This window comes from Phocoena phocoena, chromosome 9 (assembly GCF_963924675.1).
Source record: "Phocoena phocoena chromosome 9, mPhoPho1.1, whole genome shotgun sequence".
Taxonomy (NCBI): Eukaryota; Metazoa; Chordata; class Mammalia; order Artiodactyla; family Phocoenidae; genus Phocoena; species Phocoena phocoena.
This window is the reverse complement of record NC_089227.1, coordinates 27781545-27803441: the sequence shown is the minus strand read 5'-3', so window position 1 is coordinate 27803441 and position 21897 is coordinate 27781545. Positions and strand designations below refer to the sequence as shown.

General features: G+C 36.5%; 1 protein-coding gene across 1 annotated transcript in view; it reads left to right on the top strand.

Moving 5' to 3' along the window:
* SEMA3D (semaphorin 3D) overlaps nucleotides 1-21897 on the top strand; it is a 132917-nt gene that overhangs the window by 90567 nt on the left and 20453 nt on the right. The window contains exons 8-13 of the mRNA XM_065883698.1: nucleotides 1254-1368; nucleotides 2558-2627; nucleotides 5338-5482; nucleotides 16547-16769; nucleotides 18852-18940; nucleotides 20778-20819. Coding sequence (XP_065739770.1) covers nucleotides 1254-1368; nucleotides 2558-2627; nucleotides 5338-5482; nucleotides 16547-16769; nucleotides 18852-18940; nucleotides 20778-20819 — 684 coding nt within the window. The remainder of the gene's footprint in view (nucleotides 1-1253; nucleotides 1369-2557; nucleotides 2628-5337; nucleotides 5483-16546; nucleotides 16770-18851; nucleotides 18941-20777; nucleotides 20820-21897) is intronic.

Here is a 21897-nt window from a genome sequence, read left to right as displayed (position 1 = left end):
TCTCTATTTCTGCCCTGCAAACTGGTTCCTCTGTACCATATTTCTAGGTTCTACATATATGCGTTAATATACGATATTTGTTTTTCTCTTTCTGACTTACTTCACTCCGTATGACAGTCTCTAGATCCATCCACGTCCCTAAAAATGACCCAATTTCGTTCCTTTTTATGGCTGAGTAATATTCCATTGTATATATGTACCACATCTTCTTTATGCATTCGTCTGTCGATGGGCATTTACATTGCTTCCACGACCTGGCTATTGTAAATAGTGCTGCAATGAACACTGGGGTGCATGTGCATGACTTATTTATTTTATAACTGGAAATTTGTATTTTTTTTTTTTTTTGCGGTACGCGGGCCTCTCACTGTTGCGGCCTCTCCCGTTGCGGAGCACAGGCTCTGGTCGCGCAGGCTCAGCGGCCGTGGCTCAAGGGCCCAGCCGCTCCGCGGCATGTGGGATCTTCCCGGACAGGGGCACGAACCCGTGTCCCCTGCATCGGCAGGTGGACTCTCAACCACTGTGCCACCGGGGAAGTGCGTAACATTTTTTTTTTAATACAAGTTTCCTGGCCTTTGCTAAACACTTGACAGAAATTTTCCATTTAATAATCAAAATAGCCATATTTCGGTCTTCCCTGGTGGCGCAGTGGTTGAGAGTCCGCCTGCCGGTGCAGGGGACGCGGCTTCGTGGCCTGGCCTGGGAAGATCCCCCATGCCGCGCAGCGGCTGGGCCCGTGAGCCACGGCCGCTGAGCCTGTGCGTCCGGAGCCCGTGCTCCGCAACGGGAGAGGCCACAACAGTGAGAGGCCCGTGTATCGCAAAAAAAACACACCGAAAACAAGCAAACAAAAAAATAGCCATATTTCAAGGCATTAATCATATTTTGTCAATGAGAAAACAGAGACTTGAAGAATTAAATAATCGTTTGTAAGTCATAGAGCAAAACTTGGCAGAAATGGGCGTCGGTTCCAAGCCTGCCTTATATACTGTTGCTGGCACGCATCTGCTCATTCAGCAGGGCTATGGTGTTTACACTGCACATTTAACTGTGAGAAAAGCATTTAATTTTGAAGGACAAAACTGCTTTTTCCCTCCTTCGAAAATTCATGGACTTAAATATCCAAGGTCTCTGTCTTTGTAAAAGCAATGACGTTAATAAGACACTGCCTATGATAACCACCAGTTTGAGTTGGTGATAGAATCATGTTGGTAAATCTGTATCTTTATTTTGTTTTCTTTTTTTTCCCCCAGAATGATGTAGGAGGACAACGCAGCCTGATAAACAAATGGACCACTTTTCTCAAGGCCAGACTGATTTGCTCAATTCCTGGAAGTGATGGGGCAGATACTCATTTTGATGAGCTTCGTAAGTCACGTTTCGTTTTTCTTAAAAAAAGTCTTTCTAATTAAGTAATTCAGCATTTAATTTATTTTAGCCCCAAATGCCTGATTATAAAGCCCAGGACAGCTTGCAGGAGTGGTGCTTACTAAGTTCCCACACGCAAAGAACTTGGAAGTGCTCTAGGTCTGGGTGTTCATCGTAATGAAGAAGTTCCCCTTTTGTGAGTGTCCTCAGAGTTACGAGGGAAACAAAACTGCAGCAAGAGACAGAAAGATACTAGCTCTGGGACTACAAAGCCCATCCATTCTTCATGTGGTCTTTTATTTGGAAGGAGCCACTGGCTATAGGTAGCAAGAACTTGGGTTCCTTATTCTATAGACGCCCTCTGCTGGAGAGCCCTGGAGATCTGGTGAACTCTGTCGCTTTGACTTGTTAATAAAAAGTATACTCTGAGAAGCGTTAGGTTCTCCTCTTTTGTTTCCCCTTTTTACTCCTCTCAAAGCTAATTCTAGAAGGAATTTTTCAGCTGTAAATAAAGTTAATATCATTAGCTTTTACTTTTTGAACTTTATTTTTGGTTTTGCCATGCAGTGTAAAAATGATGATATCATTGAATGATTTGTGTCAGTATTGTATTTACAGTATTAAATTATATATTCAGTATTCATGGATGATTTCTCATGCTGTATATAAGTATGCTCACCTCTTAAATGATGTCTTAAAGAATATTATTTACATATACTTTAGTATCAGTGTTGCACAAGTAATTACACAATACCACACAAGAAATGAACTAGTCTAGCTATTTTCATATTATTACCAAATAGGTAATCGAATTACTAACAAGTTGACACAATTACAGGACAACACTTTTTTAACATCGGAGGGTAAAAATAACCTGTTTTTAGTTTCTGTTCTGTATGAAATCACATATTCCTAATTGGAAACAATCATGGAGATTATCAAGTGAACCATCCCATTCACAGGTGATTGCTGTAAATACCTTCGAGGGTGAATGTTCAATTACGTGTCACACAGCTAGTGAGAACTTGTCTTTTCCCCTTAATTTCTTATGTCACAGTGTAATGACTTTCACTGTTATCTTAATTTTATATACTGTTTAGAGTCTCAGGAATATTTCATTATTAAAGAAAAAGCAAACATGATACTGAAAAATACAAATGTAGAATCATTATTTTTTTCCCATTAATAGAAGACATTTACTTACTCCCCACAAGAGATGAAAGAAATCCTGTAGTATATGGAGTCTTTACCACAACCAGGTAAGTTAAAAAAAAAAAATGCCTATAATCCTTCTAGAGAATTGTTGTATCTATGTAAGAAAATACTTATATGTTCTTTTTGTCCCTTCCTTTTGTGTGAAAAAACACACATTTAAAAATTTTACTTTTTCATTTATTGTTTCCTAGAAATCTTTTAATATCAGTACATAAAAATGTCTCTGTTCTCTACACCAGCAAAGTATCCCCTATATGGGTTAACACAATTTATTTAACTAGTCCTCTGTACCTAGGCATTTGCGTCGTTTCCAGTCCTTTGCTAGTACACATAATGCCTCAATGACTAACCTTGCACATACGCTATTCCCTGTAGGAGCAAGTATATCTGTGAGCTAAATTCCTAGACTACAATTACTGGATACAAGGGCACATACACATGTTAATCATAATAAATAGGTTGAGCTGCATGACAGAGAAGTAATACCAACAAAATACATGTCTTAGTCATTGTCTAGGCTATAATCATGAGATGACACTCTTGTCTTTTAAAATGTCTCCACATGCTCTTATTTGCACTTCCCCATTACTCTGCAAAGATGGAAGTGTGACTGTTATTATTACCATATCATCACTGCTCTACTAACTTAGGCAAAGGAAGTTTGTATTACATGTACTTGTCCAAAGAAGAGCAGCCAATTAGTAGTAATACTGGGACTTCGACTAAAAGTATCTTCCTAATTTCTACGCCTGTATTCTTGTCTTCTTTCTGCATAATACTGGCCTGTACTTGTCACTGAGGCTCTGTCGCTTCCTTAAAAGTTGTCCTAGCAGCCATGAAGCTTTCTCAAAGAATATTTGAACCCCCACTTAATCTTATTTAATATTAATTTTATTTAATTCATTAACTTACATTTGACTCTGTTCCAAGTGCACTTTTATTCTTGTTACCTACTACTGGCTGTGTTACATTCTTTGAAATACTTTTCACTTTTTCCATAGCGCTGCTATCGGTCATTATCAATGTATATTGCTATCAGTATTGGAGGAATTGGCAGTATTGGCATTAGTATTAGACAAATGGTCCTAACTGCCTCCTTTTGAATAAATTATTAAAATATTTTGTGGGAAAATTATAACTTATTTTCCGAGATATTACTGTCATTTAGTTCACAATACCTTATGGATAAAGTCAAATGTACTATTGGTTCAGAATGTATCAAACACAAAATACTATTTGGTTAATTATAAAATTAGAGTGGAAATATTTAAATATGAGACTAGAGAAGATATCCTAAGAAGCTGCTATTTTGAACTCCATGTTTCTGCTAATTTATATCTGAACTAAAAAGGTGCAGGAAGACCACGTGCCTGTAGTTACTCAAGTCAAGTATCTCAGCCCTGGTTCTCTTGGCATCTTTCCATTCACAGAATTTTCTTTAAAGTCACTGTGTGTTTCACTCACAAGACATAGATGTGTGCCAAAGAAATGTAGCCACAAGATAGTTCTCTTTTTCTCTTATCGAGTTTTTGCCCACCCAGAGTGTGAAGTTACAAGTCAGCTCTTTGTTCTTGGTGTACTTCGTTATTTTATTTTTAATGCTGCCCTGAAGACTGAGGTAACGTCAGGATGCAAGTCACATCCTTGGTCCAATGAGAAGATGTAATTAATCTGCAATAACACCATGATGCGTCATTCCTTTAAAGTATCATAGGCAGGTCATATGGGGCAGATTTTTATGGGGCCATCATTTCCCTTCTTAGCAGCTAGTTTTCTCCCAGCTGCCTGTTGACCATCAGCTCCTGATGCTTCGCATTAATGTCATTCCAAGAATGATTAATGATTGAGTTACTCATGTTAGTGAATCCTAAACTCATTTGTGTAGTGCTAAGTCTCTTAGAGTGAAAAGTGGGATCTTGTTTTTAAGAACAGGAATCACTGAAAATTTTAGATTCAGAGAAAATGCCTTTTAATTTCTGGAAATAAAACCAAGATGAAATATCTGATGCTAACAATTTTCATCATTAGTTTGCAAAAATTTGTTGAATTCCCATGGAGCTTTGCTGCCTCTTAATTAGATGTGCCCCCTTACTGTGTAATCATGATTAATTTTAAGCATCAGATAAGTTATATACATTAACTCAGAAATTCAAAAAGGAGCAAAAAGATTATTTCAGTGTTTTTAAAATTAATAAAAATTATATGAGGAAATCATTAATAGCCAGTATTTATGGACATTCACTCACTTTAAGAAAGATAAATATTTATTATTTACATATCTAAATATTCCTTTTTTAAAAAGTAGGTAATATAACTTCTGATTTTATAAGTTCTTTAGAATGCATTATGCTATAATAACTTCAAGTAAAATTCAAGAGCATGTGAATAAATATAATACTCTTTCCTGCATGTTCCCGTCTATCCTCCAGTTTTTCCAGGTAATTCCTATTTGCCCGTCAGATGTCAATTTAGATGCTACCTACTCCCTGAAAACTTACCAGACAGCCTTGTATTGGGTACCCGTCTGTGTACTTGCTTAGTTTACTATAATTACCTGTAATAAAAGTGTTATCAAAACTTATTCAGGATCACTTGGCTGTAAGCTCCTTGAGGACATACACACATTTTGTCTGCCGTACCTGTCAGATAGAATGTCCCGAATAAATGTGTCCACAGCACCTGGTTATAGCATGTGCTCAGTGAATGTCCACTGAATGGACCAGTGAATGACTGAATCATGTTGCTTTCTTTCAGCTCCATCTTCAAAGGCTCTGCTGTGTGTGTGTATAGCATGGCCGACATCAGAGCAGTTTTTAATGGTCCATATGCGCATAAGGAAAGTGCAGATCATCGTTGGGTGCAGTATGATGGAAGAATTCCTTATCCCCGACCTGGTACAGTATGTATCCATACTTAATAATCAAAGTATTTTAAGTCCATATTCTCTTCCCAATCCTATTATAATAAACTATGCTATTCACCACAGCAACATGCACTGTGGTTTTAAAATAACTGTTTACTTACAGTGATGTGTTAGTATGGGTGATCTTCACTGGAACTTAACATTTTTCGTTTGAGTAAGAATTTTAAATACTACAGGAAACAATGGGCTATATCGTAAGGAGCAGTACTCTGAGAATATAGCGTTTATCCTCAACATGTCTATAGAATCAACAAAATGATTTCGTATCTAGAATGACAAATATTCCAAGTTAGAAGGAAATGCTAGTAAGTATTCATCACATACAGCTCTGCATGTAGTGAAGAGTCTTCTAGTCCCCACTTCTGCCTTAAAAAGACTACATCTGTTATAATCGTTCATTTAAATGATCTGTTCTCTTGTTCTGCATTTATCTTTTCTTTATTATGTTGCACCTTGGAATTATATGCATATTTTAGATGTGGAAAAGACATAGAAAGCTCTGAGTCCAAAATTCTATTCAAATAGCATGAGTCATGTTTAGAGCAGAAATGAAACAGGTAAGAAATGTGTTTCAGAGTTTCTGCATCTGTTTTGGAAAAACTTTGCGATTTAAAATCTGTATGTGCATTATAAATGGCTTTTGTTTTGTTGATGTGATTAAAACAGTTTGTTATTTAAATATTTTAGAATTAGTTAATTGGCCTAATATCAAGGTAAAATGCCTCTTTTTTTTTTTTTTTTGGGTTTTTTTTTTTTTTTTTGTGGTACGCGGGCCTCTCACTGTTGTGGCCTCTCCCGTTGCGGAGCACAGGCTCCGGACGCACAGGCCCAGCGGCCATGGCTCACGGGCCCAGCCGCTCCGCGGCACGTGGGATCCTCCCGGACCGGGGCACGAACCCGAGTCCCCTGCATCGGCAGGCAGACTCTCAACCACTGCGCCACCAGGGAAGCCCAAAATGCCTCTTTTAAAAAATTAGGATTCATTATGAATATTTCTACGAAGAGCTCAAAATAGTCATCAAAATCCCAGAAAGATCATTGATGTAACCCATCTAATTCTACTGAGTTTTATCTTATGTGTGTTCTTGAAGAGAAAGCAGCTGGTAGCCAGGCTTTCTGAATTCTCTTTTCATCTTCCTGTTGTGTAACCTGATTAAATTTGGGGAACCACACTTTACAGCCATGTCTATTTTCCCTTTCGTAATTCCTCGATATGTTTCAGGGATGTTTCTGAACTGATTATAGGATAATCTCAACTTTGGTGGAAAAAACTTTCTGCAAGTAATGTTATGATTTTCAATATTCACTTTTTAATTTTCTTTGAACATCAAAGCTGTACTTGTTATTTTTTTTAAACAGTAACATAGGGTGTAGGTACTCTTCTAAAGGCTTTTAAAATCTTAATGTAATCTTTATAATGACTCTATAAAGCAAATGCTATTATTATTAATGCCAGTTTACAGATGAGCTATCTCAGGCACAGGTAAGTGCAGTAACTTGCCCATGGTCACAAAGCTAGTGAGTGATGCAACTGAGTTTTAAACCCAGATATCTTGTTGGTAGAGTCCAAGCTCTGAGTCCTTGTACTTTGATGCTACATTAAAAACTTTTTATGTTAAATTATATCTGTTTTTCCCTTCAATGGAAGATCTTTTACTGAATATACATAGTATATTACAATGATTATATGTGTGAAGGTTGTTTGAGTTTTTTGGTTTGTTTGTTTTTTGTTTGAGGAGGCTGATAAAATTTCACAGGGTTCTCTAGCTGGGGAAATTTGACCATACTAGGATTCTGGGATTAAGTGTCAGAGACTATCATATTCTGAGTTGTTTCTACATATGTTTATTCTAAAAAATAAAGACTGTGACCATTCAGGCCATTAAAAACAAATCTTTAATTATCTGGATTTACATGAGAAAGAATCTGGGACTGAAATCACCCACATTCATTACAGAAAATTATTTCCCTACCTATATACAGCAGTTGATTCTTACAATGCTAGAAGCTGATTATCAAAATGACCACCTGCCGATACATCCAGATCACATCTGACAGTGTAGACTGGAGATGCTGCAGAGGTGGCTGCTGTCACCACTTCCCTGCTCCTTCCTGAGAGACCTGTGAATGTCATGGGAGCCTAAAGGCAAACTCCCACCTTACATGACTCTGCTTGGAAGAACACGGGCACTTCTCTGATATGTGACCCCCGAATAGTAAAACATACATGTCAGTGAGGAGGGTTTTCATCAGTAAGGAAAGAAGCACCTCCTTATGTTAAACAGAGCAGCCTTTGCTGTTGGAGTACTCAAAATACAAAGTGTTTACACTGTAGATATTTTCTTGAAGAGTTCAGAATTATCTAGGGAATAAGCTGTATCCAAACTACCAAAAATACTTTTCTTTCTTTTTAGTAATTTAGATAAAAGGAAAAATATCATCAGGCATAAGGAAGTGCTATTTAACAAAATTATTCTTTTATCCTTTCTAAACACCATTATTCTCCTATGCTTTTGTAAATGTGTAAACACATTCGCATCTGAAGTTAAGCTTTGAGAATTATGCCTCGTAACTAATCTTTAATCCGTAGCCCATCCTCGGGCCACTGTTGGTAACTGAGACAGAAAGACAAAGTCCCCCTTAGGAAGACTCTGTTAGAACACTCTTTCATCAGGTACATTATGTTCTTTTATAGAATTTAGGGAAAGAAAAATATATCCTAGTTACTGTCAGGGATTACTTATCTTGCTTTATAGTTTCACTTAAAAGCGGCATTCTTTCTTGTTCTGAACTAAACTCAGATTGTGTCTACACTGGTTTTAGGTGGGGAGCAACCAGATAAGCCAGTTAAAAAAAATTATTTATGTAAAATAATATTACTGAGATATTAAAAAACATTTTTATTTACCATCTTTTTCCAATTGATTCTCTGTAAGAATAGTGATAACCACTCCCCCTGAAAGGTTTGCGAGAGTATCGAGAAAGCTACCGTAACTAAAGGGTATCAGTTATTTCGAAGTAACTAGCTACTTTTGTACTCTCTTTGAAATCTCTGTGACCACATTTGAAAATGTCTAAAATCGTATGTAAATGTGTAACCTTTGGCTTCCTTAATTCTTTATGTTTTCAGTGATCTCTTACCTTTTAGTTGCATACAATGCTTAGTCAGATTTTCCACATTATGTTTTATATTTGGCGGGCTGGTGCTGAAGTTAGGAATATCATCTATCTGATATGAAAATCTGCTACACAAATAAGCTTTTCATAAACTAAGGTTACCATTTAAACAACTCCGTCATTTAATCACTGAAATTATATTTCACAGTGTATCAAGTAATGACTCTTGTTAAGTTTGAGGATCTAAGAACCGGAATGGATGAGAGACACAGCATAATTCACTCTCATTTTACAGAGGAGGAAACTTATGCCCAGAATAATAATTTTCTCAATATCATATCACCAAACATGGCAGAGTGAATAGGGATGTTGAAGTTTTCTGACCAGTCTTTTTTCCTTTATTCTTTGATATTCTCTAATACTCACCTATCCCCTAAATCCACCTGATTAATATGCTACTGAATGCTCTACCTAAAATTAACTGCATTTATTTTTACATATTCTCCTGACATACTTGCTCATCTGTTCTGTTTTGTTTTAAGCAGCCTAATTGTAGTAATTTTTGTTTAAGTGAAGCTAAGAGTCTTACAAACCTCCAGCTCAGAAATTTTAGTCAAAAACCATTACTGAACCCATCTTATGATCTAGACACAGTAATAAGGACTCATGTTATCTGTACATTCTTACAGACAACTTAATGGTGTAGATATTATTATCCCAATTTTATGGATAAGAAAAAGCCCAATGAACCTAAATGTCCATCAACAGATGGATGGATATAGAAGATGTGGGATTTATATTATATGTATAGTGGAATATTACTCAGCCATGAAAAATGAAATAATGCCATTTGCAGCAACATGGATGGACCCAGAGATTATAATCCTAAGTGAAGTCAGACAGAAAGAAAAATATCATATGATAACACTTGCATGTGGAATCTAAAAAAATGATACTAATGAACTTATTTACAAAACAGAAATAGACTCACAGACATAGAAAACAAATTTATAGTTACCAAAAGAGAAAGAGGGGGGAGGGATAAATTAGGAGTTTGGATTAACAGATACACACTACTATATATAAAATAGATAAACAATAAGGTACTACTATATAGCATAGGGAACTATATTCAATATCTTGTAATAACCTATAATGGATTCTGAGAAAATAATATATATATATATATATATACACACACATATGGATATAAATGAATCTCTTTGCTGTACACCGGAAACAAACACAACATTGTAAATTCACTGTTCTTCAATTTAAAAAAATAAATAGAAAAAGCCAGTGAGGATAAGCACATGCTTATGGTCTCATAGTTTTTAAAGTGGTGAGACTAGTATTAACTTTAGAGCCATGTAACTCCAAATCAAATGCCATTAACCCCCATGCCATTCTGCCTTCAAAGTGATAAAATCAAACAACCAAACAGAACCTTACATTGTTTCTCCAGAGATCAGTCTGTTCTCTACAAAAATAATAGTGAAGTGTTGAAGCCTTATTGCACTTGGCATTTCTTTTATTGTAATTCAGGGGAACACATCTTACTTTAATCAAAGCATTGCTGAATAATTTGCTTTCTATGAAATGTCAGGATCTTTACTCTAAAAGCCACTTTCCACTTATGTTAAACATTTTAAATAGATTATTTTAAACACCACCTTTGCACTTACATTTTCTCATCCATGTTGCTATGGAGGTTAAATTCTCAGTTGTTCTCCCAGCAGTGCCTTCTGTTGACATTATCACTCCGGTAAATAAACATTAGAACTTTCTGTGTGCCATAGCTACTTAATTTTTTTAGTTTGACAGACTTCTGTACTTCCTGTGATTAAAAAGTCAAACCTAAACTCCTAGCCTTACAATGATATCACTACTCTACGATGTTAATAAGCCTGGAAATTCAAGAATACACAAGATTCGCTTACATTGAATTCCTTCACTTCAAGTGATTCTTCTGCCCTCTGGTGTCCAAACAGAGTCTCTGAACAAATTACATTTCGCTCAGATGGGCCTTACTGAACTGCTGGGTCTTGGTAATAAGTTCCAAGTGAAATGCAGTATGGAAGAATCTACCATACAATGAGTGATAACAGGTCAGATATAGAAACCAAACTGAGATCAGGCAAAAAAATCTAGGGAAGATTTGTGAAGGCAGAAGATTTTATTTTTGACATTTGATTTATTATTAAAAATTTACTCTGTAGTTTCATTCTGTGTTGATAAGGAGTTTTTATGATTTATGCATAAATGTAAATATGAATACATGTTTACTTGAAAGTGAGCTTCAGTTTTTAAACTATTCTCTTATCAGAAAGGTGAGAAGAAAGGACTTTTTGAAAAAAATGTAGTGTTAAGGACACTTATCGTGAGATCTACCCTCTTACCAGATTTCCAAGTGTACAATACTGTATTATTATCTACAGGCTGTAATGTTGTATAGCAGCTCTCTAGAACTTACCCAGTGTAACTGAAATTTTATACCTACCGATTGATGACTTCCCATTTTCCACTCCCCCGAGTCCCTGGCAACCACAGTTCTATTCTCTGCTTCTATGAGTTTGACTTTGTTTTATATATATATGTGGAATTAAGCAGTTTTTGTCCTTCATGGCTGACTTATTTTACTTAGTGTATTGTCCTCTGGGTTTAACTATGTTGTCACAAATGGTAGGGTTTCCTTTCTTTCAAGACTGAATAATATTCCACTATATGTATAGACACTTTTTAAAAAAAATTTATTTTATTTATTTATTTTTGGCTGTGCTGGGTCCCCGTTGCTGTGCGCAAGCTCTCTCCAGCTGTGGAGAGCAGGGGCTACTCCCCGTTGCGGTGCATGGGCTTCTCACTGCGGTGGCTTTTGCCGCAGAGCACAGGCTCCAGGAGCGCAGGCCTCAGCAGTTGTGGCATGTGGCCTCAGCAGCCGTGGCGCACGGGCCTAGTTGCTCCGCGGCATGTGGGATCCTCCCGGACCAGGGCTCGAACCCGTGTCCCCTGCATCGGCAGGCGGACTCTCAACCACTGCGCCCCCTGGGAAGCCCTATAGACACTTTTTAAATTCCATTCATCAGTCAGTGAACATTTAGGTTGTTTCCACATATGGTATGAAGGGTGGTCAAAAAATTAAAAAGTAGAACTACCATATGATCCAGCAATCCTACTTCTGGATATCTGTCCAAATGGATTGAAATTGGGATCTTGAAGAGAGACTAGCACTCCCATGTTCATTTGCATCACTATTCACTATAGCCAAAATGTGAGGTTTTTTTTTGTTTTTTTGTTTGTTTTTGCGGTACCCGGGCCTCTCACTGTTGTGGCCTCTCCCCTTGCGGAGCACAGGCTCCGGACGCACAGGCTCAGCGGCCATGGCTCACGGGCCCAGCCGCTCCGCGGCATGTGGGATCCTCCCAGACTGGGGCACGAACCCGTGTCCCCTGCATCGGCAGGCGGACTCTCAACCACTGTGCCACCAGGGAAGCCCCCCTTCTAGGTTTTTGATTCTAGAAAGGAGAAGCAGAGGCAGGAGTAGAATCTGGGCCTCCTGACTCCAAGTTTCTAAGGGTGTATGACAAAACATCTCTACCATTTTCCTTTAACTGTATATAGGCTGTGTTTCTCCCAAATGGTGAAAGGCAGCTGATTCAAATAACAAATCAATCTCTTCCACTGGATTTCAGCTTGCTTTTCCATAGGGCCAACATTTGCTTTTAAAATGAGGTTCTCCAAATCCCAGGCTACTTACTCCATTCAGTCATGTTTTCATTTTTCTGGTATAGAAATTCTTCTAAAACAAAGAGAACCTTCAAAAGAAGATAGACTTACCTGTATATTTATATCTCTGGCCCTTCTATCTCATATTGAATATAGCATCTTTCTTTGCCCATATATGTTATAAACTGACTTAGAGGAATAAGTAGGGGGATAGGATGGCACCTATTAAATTTGCGTGTTTTACTTTATAAATAAAAATGAGACTTCTTTACACATTTAGCTTATTTTTCCCATTTTGCTAAAAATGAAAGCCCGGTTCAGTTGTGCCTCATGCCATGTCTTCCCTCGCACTGATCACCCCTCTGATTTGTTTAAAAGGAAACTGCAACCTGTAGAGAATAGCTCGAAGCAGCAGGGGGAGAAAACTTGTAACAGCTGTCTGGGGCCTTGCCAAGGGGCAAAGTTCTCTCATTGGATAAAACCCATTTTTCTCCTCTTATCCATTGCTTCCCACTGCACGACTGAAGGCCCTCTGCAAACACGCAGATGTGCCAAGCATAACACGATCACACCTAGTCAGGGTGGCAGCCAGCCCTGGGAGATAGGCATGCAACCAGGGCTTACTGCCGCTGGGTTTACCCTTTCATCTCAGAGCTGCCTAGGCAGGTCCTTTTTTCTTCTGCTCTTGTGCTGGTATTGTTTCCAGCAACATATGGACATTTCAGAGTTTTGGTAATAGCTCGCTCTTTTTTTTTTCCCCTTAATATTTTAAACTGTCTTAGAGTTTTTTGAAACAGTAGGTGGAGACACAGATAAGTTCCCTGATTTATTTCTTACAGTCACAGGAGCTAAAGTGATGCAAGTCAGACAAATGTTAGAAAGCTGGAAGCAGAAATAAATTGCCCTCTACAGTATATTCAGATGGACTGAGTCAGCAGGTAGAACTTAAAGTACATACATACAGAGGAAAAATTCGTTAGATTTTTAATACCTGTGATGTATAGCTGCAATAGGAAAGTTTTCTAGGATTTGTGGAAGGAAAATAATTGAATATGGTTAGTTAGATGTAGCATTTCCCCCACGCGTTCTCTTTTTCCTTTAAGGAATTTTTCTCTCCTACTTTCCATTTACCTGCATAAGATACTTGGCATCCCAAGTTATTTTTAGATCTGTGTGAGATGCAGCTATGATATCAAAGGAAAAATTCCACTGGTTTTTAATATTTGGTTCAAACTGTACTATCTTAAACCTCAGGGAGTATCTCTACCAAATCACTTTCATTTGTGAAAGCAGAGTGGAGACGCAGACCAGAGAGATCACACACAGCAACTTAGAGGATAAAGATCTTATCCAAACACTGGCAGCATGCCATGAGGAAAAGCTGCCATATAAAAAAAAAACATTTTCAAAGATCATTTTATAACAGTCAGTAGAAGCCAGGTTTCCCTTCTCTTCTTTTTTTGTTAGATTTTATTACACTTAAACTTCTTTGTCAGAGGTGAACAATGAGGAAAATTATCACGTTTGTTTCTTTGATGAATGTTCCTAGCTTCATTCACCTATCCTTTCTCACATTAAAATTTCTTATGGTTTGAAAATTTGATATAAAAAACTGACTTGAAGGGCACGATGTTATTTCCTCTGAAATACTGGCTACTGCATGATTATAGCTACAAAGTCAAAAGAGATGTTTTTCTTAAGTTGGAGGGCTGTTTCAAAAATGTAACGCAGGGAGAAATCTTGCATTTGCTTTGATTTTAATAATAGACCCACCAGATAGTACCACAGGCATTATAAGCTATAAGCCCACTATGAATGGCCTTTGAGTCTCAAACATGCAGCCTGTAATTGGGCAAGAGCTTTGTATCATTTGAGCTCCGTATCCATTTTGAGTTACAGCTTAATCTACTTAATATAGGGTCCCTAGCATTACTGAGTTGACAGATTTCACTTGGCTGAAAGCAAAGTGCTAGAAACAATGACTGAAGATACAGTCTTAGATCTTTAGACCAACATCCAGCTAGGAATATGATCAGTAAGTACCAAATGGCTAACATTCCAGGACATTTCTAACCTTTTTGGTGCAGACCTGGGACAAGTCAATAAAACTGATCAAGAAAAGATCAGTTTCTTTTCACATGCAAGATTCTTATGAAAGATAAATATACTCTCAAGCTATTTATAGAAAATTATTAACAGATTTTTTTTTAAAGTACAACTTCTTTGCTAATTCTTGTAATTTAGTGAGCTATTATGATTTTATTGCTGTAAATTTGAGGTCAGGGTCATTTATTGTGACTAACTCCAGTACCTTTAGTTCCTTGAGAATGACGCTTGTGAATGCTTTGAGAAGTACAATTTCGAGCCTTGACGAGATTCTAATTAGTGTTGGGTATAAGTGGCTCAGTTCAGTGGAGATTATGTTTCAACTTGTCTAAAAACTAAAACAGGGAGAAAGCAGCACTTTCTTATAAACTTTGCTTAATATTACTCGTTTTCTTTTCTATGCCTGCATCATCCAGCTAAACTTTTCCATTCCAAGAGAATGTATCAGCCAATTAAGAATTCAAATGTGGTAACAGCATTGTTCTCTCTGAGATAACTTACTAAATTACAATATAATAAAATCATAAAATAGATTCAGTATGTGGGAGGGGAGATATTTGAAGTAATATTTTGAAGGGATTTATGAAGTAATTCCCTTTTCATGTTTTTGGAGAGAGGCACATTGAATTCATACCAGTGTGAACTTTTTACTTTTACCACCAGGGGGCAGGGTATGCTAACTATTGAATTAGTGGATGTCAAAAGGCGCACAGGAAGCGGATTTTAGACAGAAGTGAAAAATTCCCTGAGGGTTTCCCCACAGATCCTTTAGGGGAAGACTTGTTGACTTGCTCACAGTAAATTTTCACGCCAGTTATGAAAAACTAGATAATTATGATATCAAACTATTGAAGTTCTTTTACAAGTAATTCTATGACGTTGATTTGTTCCATTAACAATCATGGTTTTAATTTAAAAGTGAAATTTTACATTAATTAAAGGAAACTGAAAATAATGTTTATAGATCACTTTCTTAATTATTTCAACTCAAATTTCATGTACCTTTGCAAGAAAAGAGCTCACTTTGGGAACTTTAGAAAACATAGGTAAATGGATATAATTTAGAAATCTTTTTGGAGAAACATTGAGAAGCTTTAATAAGCATGATAATTTGTTTCATAAGGTTCTCTTTGATGATCATTAGCCATTCCATCTGCCAACAAGCAAAGACAGTTGTCTTTTGAGATCTGAGGCTAATTCAAGAAGAGAATAGTTCAAAAGACAAAAGAAATATCTAGCATGGGGGTTTTGTATTTGGTTTTCTGAAGTCATACTTCTTGGAAGAAAAGATATGGATTGGAATTATCAATGTTTGCTTGTGCTTATGCAACTGAAAAGTATTTCAAAAGCAAGAGCCCAACTGGACATTGATAAAAGATTTAAAATATGTGCACAATTAATGTTTTATTGAGGTATCAATGATACATAACATTAGTTTCAGATGTACAACATAATTCGAAATTTGTATATATTGAAAAGTAATCACCACAATAAGTCCAGTTAACGTCAGTCACCATACATAGTTACAATTTTTTTTTCTTGTGATGAGAACTTTTAAGATCTACTCTTAGCAACTTTCTAATACACAATACAATGTTAGTAACTGTAGCCACCATACTGTACATTACATCCTCAGGATTTATAACTGCAAGTTTGTACCCTTTGCCCCATTTTGCCCATCCTGCACCCTCTACATCTGGCAACCACCAATCTGTTCTCTCTATCTTTGAGCTCTTTTGTTTGATTCCACACGTAAGTGAAATCATACAGTATTTGTCTTTCTCTGACTTACTTCACTTAGCATAATGCCCTCAAGGTCCATCCATGTTGCAAATAGTAAGATTTCATTTTTTGTGTGGCTGAATAATGTTTCATTGTAATAATTAAGAATATTTTCGAAATCAAAAACTGGATTTATATACACTGCAGGTAAGCCGCATTTAATTACATCTGTCAATACATGTGATTTCATATTGATCCTGGTGACCATTCCTTTAATATTATCAATGGTAAGGCTTAAAAACTTTATTAGAAGTGAAAATTTCTCAGATGTGTGAACAATGCCTTTACTCCCCTCTCCTCATTCCTTTTCAGTGTCCAAGCAAAACCTATGACCCACTGATTAAATCCACCCGAGATTTTCCAGACGATGTCATCAGTTTCATAAAGCGGCACCCTGTGATGTATAAATCAGTATATCCAGTTGTGGGAGGACCAACATTCAAGCGCATCAATGTGGATTACAGACTGACACAGATTGTGGTGGATCACGTTGTCGCAGAGGATGGCCAGTACGATGTGATGTTTCTTGGAACAGGTATGCTAGAGCCAAGTTATGCCTTCTCTCAAATGACTTTTTCATTATTAAACAAACAAAAACTTCAAAAAAGTTTACCGGCCAAAATCAAAATGAGTAACTATTAGCTAACACCCAGTCAGTGTTTTTTTTAAACTTGCATAACATGTGCTTTTAATCGACGATCATACATATCTCCCAGCCTCCATTAGTGTTATGTGAGATTTCAAAATATACTACTGTATTACTACTGCAATGTGCCTGCTACAGATGAGGTGCTCAATACATATTTGCTGAATGACTATGGACTAAAACAAATAGGTAAAGCAAAGCTTCTCTATTTTCAAACTTCACATTTCCCTCTCTCTACAGAGATATTTGATAATCACACCCCAAAGGATCCCTTCACCCAATTTTGAGAATCACTGACTTAGGTGGCTTATGGTGGTTTCAAAAAAGTTAATCATTAATTTGTAAAGAACTTAAGGTAGAAACTGCTTGGTGATTATTTTTCCTGTCCTTGAATTTTTTGGATTAAGTATCACTTTCATTATTAGAGCCCACTTTATTTATTTTTTTTGACTGCCAACTCAGTAATTATAAAATGATTACCTTTTTTTTTCAAGGGAAAAAATATCGCTTATTTGGTGCATCTCAAAAAACAAAAAGTAATATCTAATAATGTCCTGTGAATTGTATTGGTAGTAAAGATAACATGTATCATTAAAACAAAAGCACTACATCCTAGATAATGTTAGGTAATTTGATGGATCACGCATTGCATAAAGAAATAGAAATTTGATGAGTTTTTAAGAAATGGACATTTTTATTGAAATGTTTTTAGGACTATAAAACAGTTTTAGAATAATTTTATTTTTTAAAATATATTGGTTTTACAAAAGTTAGGTTTATTAGGAAGCGTCTGTGTGACAGACTCAGAGGACTTTAAGAACACCAGTTGTCAAACCTGATTATGTTGCAGATGGTAGTACCAAGGCCCAGGGAAAAAAGTAATACTTTCAAGACTACAGAGATTACTACTGAAGCGTCAAAACATGAAATAATTAGTCATTCATTCTAATGAGCTTGCCCCTTAATTGCACTGCCCACCCAAAGCTCATTTCTAGTTCTTCAACATTTCAGGGTCAGAAAAGCCATTTAGCCACTAGGTGGCACTACCTAACTTTTACTTAGAAAATTATGAGGATACTAAGATAGACTGATTTTCAATTATGACATTCAGAAAATATATATTTAATATTTTTCGAAGATCCTAGAGTCATTTAAAAACAAATAATCCAGACTATTTTGTACAAATAGGATAGTCCCATACATGTTAACCTACTTCAACCTCTGTGCTCAGACGTTTAAAAGCAACTATTTTAAATTTATTTTTATGTGTAAGTCAGTCTATACATTAATTTCCAAATGGGATTTTTTTCTAAAATGTTCTTTTGATCGTCTTTCTGTAATAACATGCCACCTTGTGGACTACAATATATGATTAATCTTGTGATAATAGTTTAGTTCTTTTAAATTGAACTAAAATAATTTGAAAAAATTTTATTTTCTAGCCCATTAATTATATTTCTGTAAGTAAAATACATTTTATGAGGGAGCTACTACTTCCCCCATGTAGATAGCTTCAATGATTTCTCTTACATTTGTTAAGATTATTAAAAAAATATATATTTATCTTTCATGGTGAACTGGATAAGCACTGAATAAATATTTCTTACATTGAGAGAGAAAATTTAATATATTTTAACCTTTTAAATTAAGTTCCAAAAATGTTGTTTCTCTTTTGTTACCCTTTCAACTAATTTTTAAAGGAGACATCTCTATTCCTTGTGTTAGGAATACACTCTGAATGTGTGTCTTTTAATATTTTCTTTATAAATGTGTTTATGAGCTGAAAGCTATAGTATTTCAAAAGGGGAGAATCATATACATTAAGCTTCACTTCTCGCATGCTTTGTTTAACCTGATTGCTTGAAAGGCATTGAAAAAAAAATGAGGGGAGCCATGTGAAGGTTGCTAGGAAAATGCTTAACTAAACATTGAAGTAGAAACAACAGGATCATGTGTAATGTATTTTTTCAGACGTTGGAACAGTCCTAAAAGTTGTCAGCATTTCAAAGGAGAAGTGGAAAATGGAAGAGGTAGTACTGGAGGAGTTACACATATTCAAGGTAAGACTTAGGCCAGAGTTCCGGGAGAAGCGATGGCGAACTTGAGCAGTTCTTATATAGGACATGTTCGTGTCAGTACGTCACCACTCTTTCTGAAGAAGTCTTTTCAATTAGCTTCTTTATTTTTCTTTTCCTTAAGCGAAGGAAAAAGTTTTAAAAGCAACTAAGAATGGGACTCATTTTCCCCTGCAGAAATATCACTGAACTTGGGGCTCCTGGGTTGCCCCTCATGACTGAGTTCTCTAAGCATATGTTCAGACAAATCACCACGGTAGATGAAAGCCTAGGGTCTCTTTTACTATCCAGATGCTTTTCTACTTTATAAATTTCACTTTTCAATTTTTCCTCAGTTGAATTTAAGGAAACTGGAAGAGTGTATAAATCATGTGTCCCTGCATTTCTGTAAGGAATTTTTTTTTTAAGTTGCTTGATAGTAAGTCTTTATGTATGCTGAATTCCCCTCAACCACCAAAAGAGTTAGTAGATCTAAAATAATAGTTCTCCAGATTTGGGGAATGTCCTTAGACTTTTAACAGTAGTAAATTTGAACTGTGGCATTCTTTGTAGACCTTCAATGAAATTCAATTTAGAGTTATTTTCTAAAATGAAATTAGAAATAAAATTGCATTTCTTAGAAGAGCTTTTAAAAAATATGCTGTCTTTTATACCATTTTTTGTTGAGACAGTTTATTAAAATAGACTGTTTCCATGTAAACTTCTATTGCCTTAAAAGAGAGTAGAGCTCTCTGCTGTGAGGGGCTCAAGTTAATTAACAGACTGGGTTCCGCAGGATCCTGTTTACATTGTGATGATAATAGTGGTCCAGGAGTTAACAAGAACAAGACCTGCTCTCTGGAATCTACCAGAAACAAAGTCGTGGGTAGTTCCTGAGGGAAAAGCCAATGTCAAATATAAGTGCGAACCCAGAGGGCAAAAATAAAGCCTCCATAATACACAGAGGCACATCAGACTAAGTCTACTCAGCGGTTATTACTGACCAAGAGGAATTGTTTGGATTCCACTGTTAAGATTAAATAATGACCCTGTTTGCTTAATTCATAAAAAAAGTTATTGGATAGAACTCTCTCATTTAACATTTCTTTTCATTTTTTTCGTATATTTTCTTAAAGTTTTAATATCTGCTTGTGTTTATTGCTTAGTAAATATTGGCTAGTGAGAAATGAATAGTCATATAGAGAGAGAGAGACACAGACGATAGATTAAAAAATGCTTAAACATTCCATCCTTTTTAGTTTGGCAGCTTTTGTGTTCATGTTTTAAATTTTGTATTGCACGCATAGAGGCTTGTTTTCTACACATAAAACTTTCATGTTGTGAAACCATGTGCATCGTATCTTGCAGTGTTTTATAAAGAATATGCCCATCCACAAGAAGCACTGTGACTTTTTAGAATTTTACTACTTGAACAAGTTTTTGAACTACTGATCTAAGTAAGCAGAAAGAGGCAATAAATAATTATGGAGATGTTCTTGTCAACACTAGTTTGAATTATATGGAAGCAGTTAAGATAAGCAGAGTCAGAAGAGGGAGAAACCTTGTGGGTCACCGGGAACAATTTTCAGTGCAGAGTGTCTCCTCATACATTTAGGTAATTTTTCTTTAATAAGATTTAAAAATAACTATTTTGATAATTTTTATTAAGGTTGAATCACTACACATGGGAAGGAAATAGCAAACATTAAGATCTTTTTCTCCTCTCTATAACAGAGCCTTGAAGTTTACTCCAATTATCCTTGGTACACGATAAAACAAAATATTGGCTACTCTAAAAGACTGTTCATGATTATCTCTATTAATAGTTAAATTTTATTTTCAGCATTCATCAATCATCTTGAACATGGAGTTGTCTCTGAAGCAGGTACTTTCTAATTTTTCTGTAAAAATTAGCCACAAAAGAAAGATTGTTTGCATCAAAGTTTATTTTAAGGAAAATTCATTGAATTTAGAAGTTAAATTATAAACAGTGTAAAAAGCTTTAGATTATTTGTTTCTTTTATAACTGATTATAGGGCATTGTTTCTGCCTTGCCTTAGGAGACAGGGGACCCAATTCCATTAATTGAATAATACATTCTCCCCTTCCTTTGGCTCTTGAAAATTGAGCTCACTTTCCTAGTCTCATGAGAATGTCATTCTGTCAAGGCTGTAAAGTAATTCATGTAGAATACTAGCCCTAAACATTAAAGATGGTTTTTAATCAGCGAGTCTACGAGTTAGACTATGGACTGCAATGGCAAACAGCCCAACAGTCACATGGAGCTGGAAGGCAAAGGAGCGTGCTAACAAAGTAGACCAAGAATGGAACCACGTTCTGGGGAAACAGAGAGGAGACGAACTGGTGTAAAAGGGAGCCAGGGGAGCGGGAGAGACCGGCAACTCGAGCTATGAAGGATGCTGCAGGTAACCAGATAAATAAAAAGAAGGATGGGACGGGGAAGCATATACCGAGTAGAAGAGAGGGCCCTTTGAAAAGGCATGAAGAGTGAAAGACTCAAACTTATTCTAATAAGTTTGTGTACAATTGGAGCGGAGAGCATAGCTGCACTCAAGGGGCAAGGAGGCTAGAAAGGAACCTGGGGAAGTAAGACAGAAGAAGAGTAGACACATCCTTGCATGGATGCCCTCCTGAGAAGTTTAACAAGTTTATCCAAGACAATGAAGACCTTTAAAGAGGTTAAGCAGGCGGGTGTCATGCTAAGATTTTCCTCTTAGAGAGAGCAGCCTGGCGTGGCAGTGTGGAAGAGGGATTGAGTCCTGGGGTGGAGGTGAGGGTTACCGGAAAACAAGGGTGAAGCCAGCTGAAACGGTAAGGACACTTACAGGTCATCGAGGAAGGAGATGATAAGGACTGAGAAAAGGCAAGGGGCAGTGCAGAGCAAGGCGGAAATGGATTTGAGAGCGCCCTGTAAGAGAACGGAGAGATAAGGTGGCAGACGG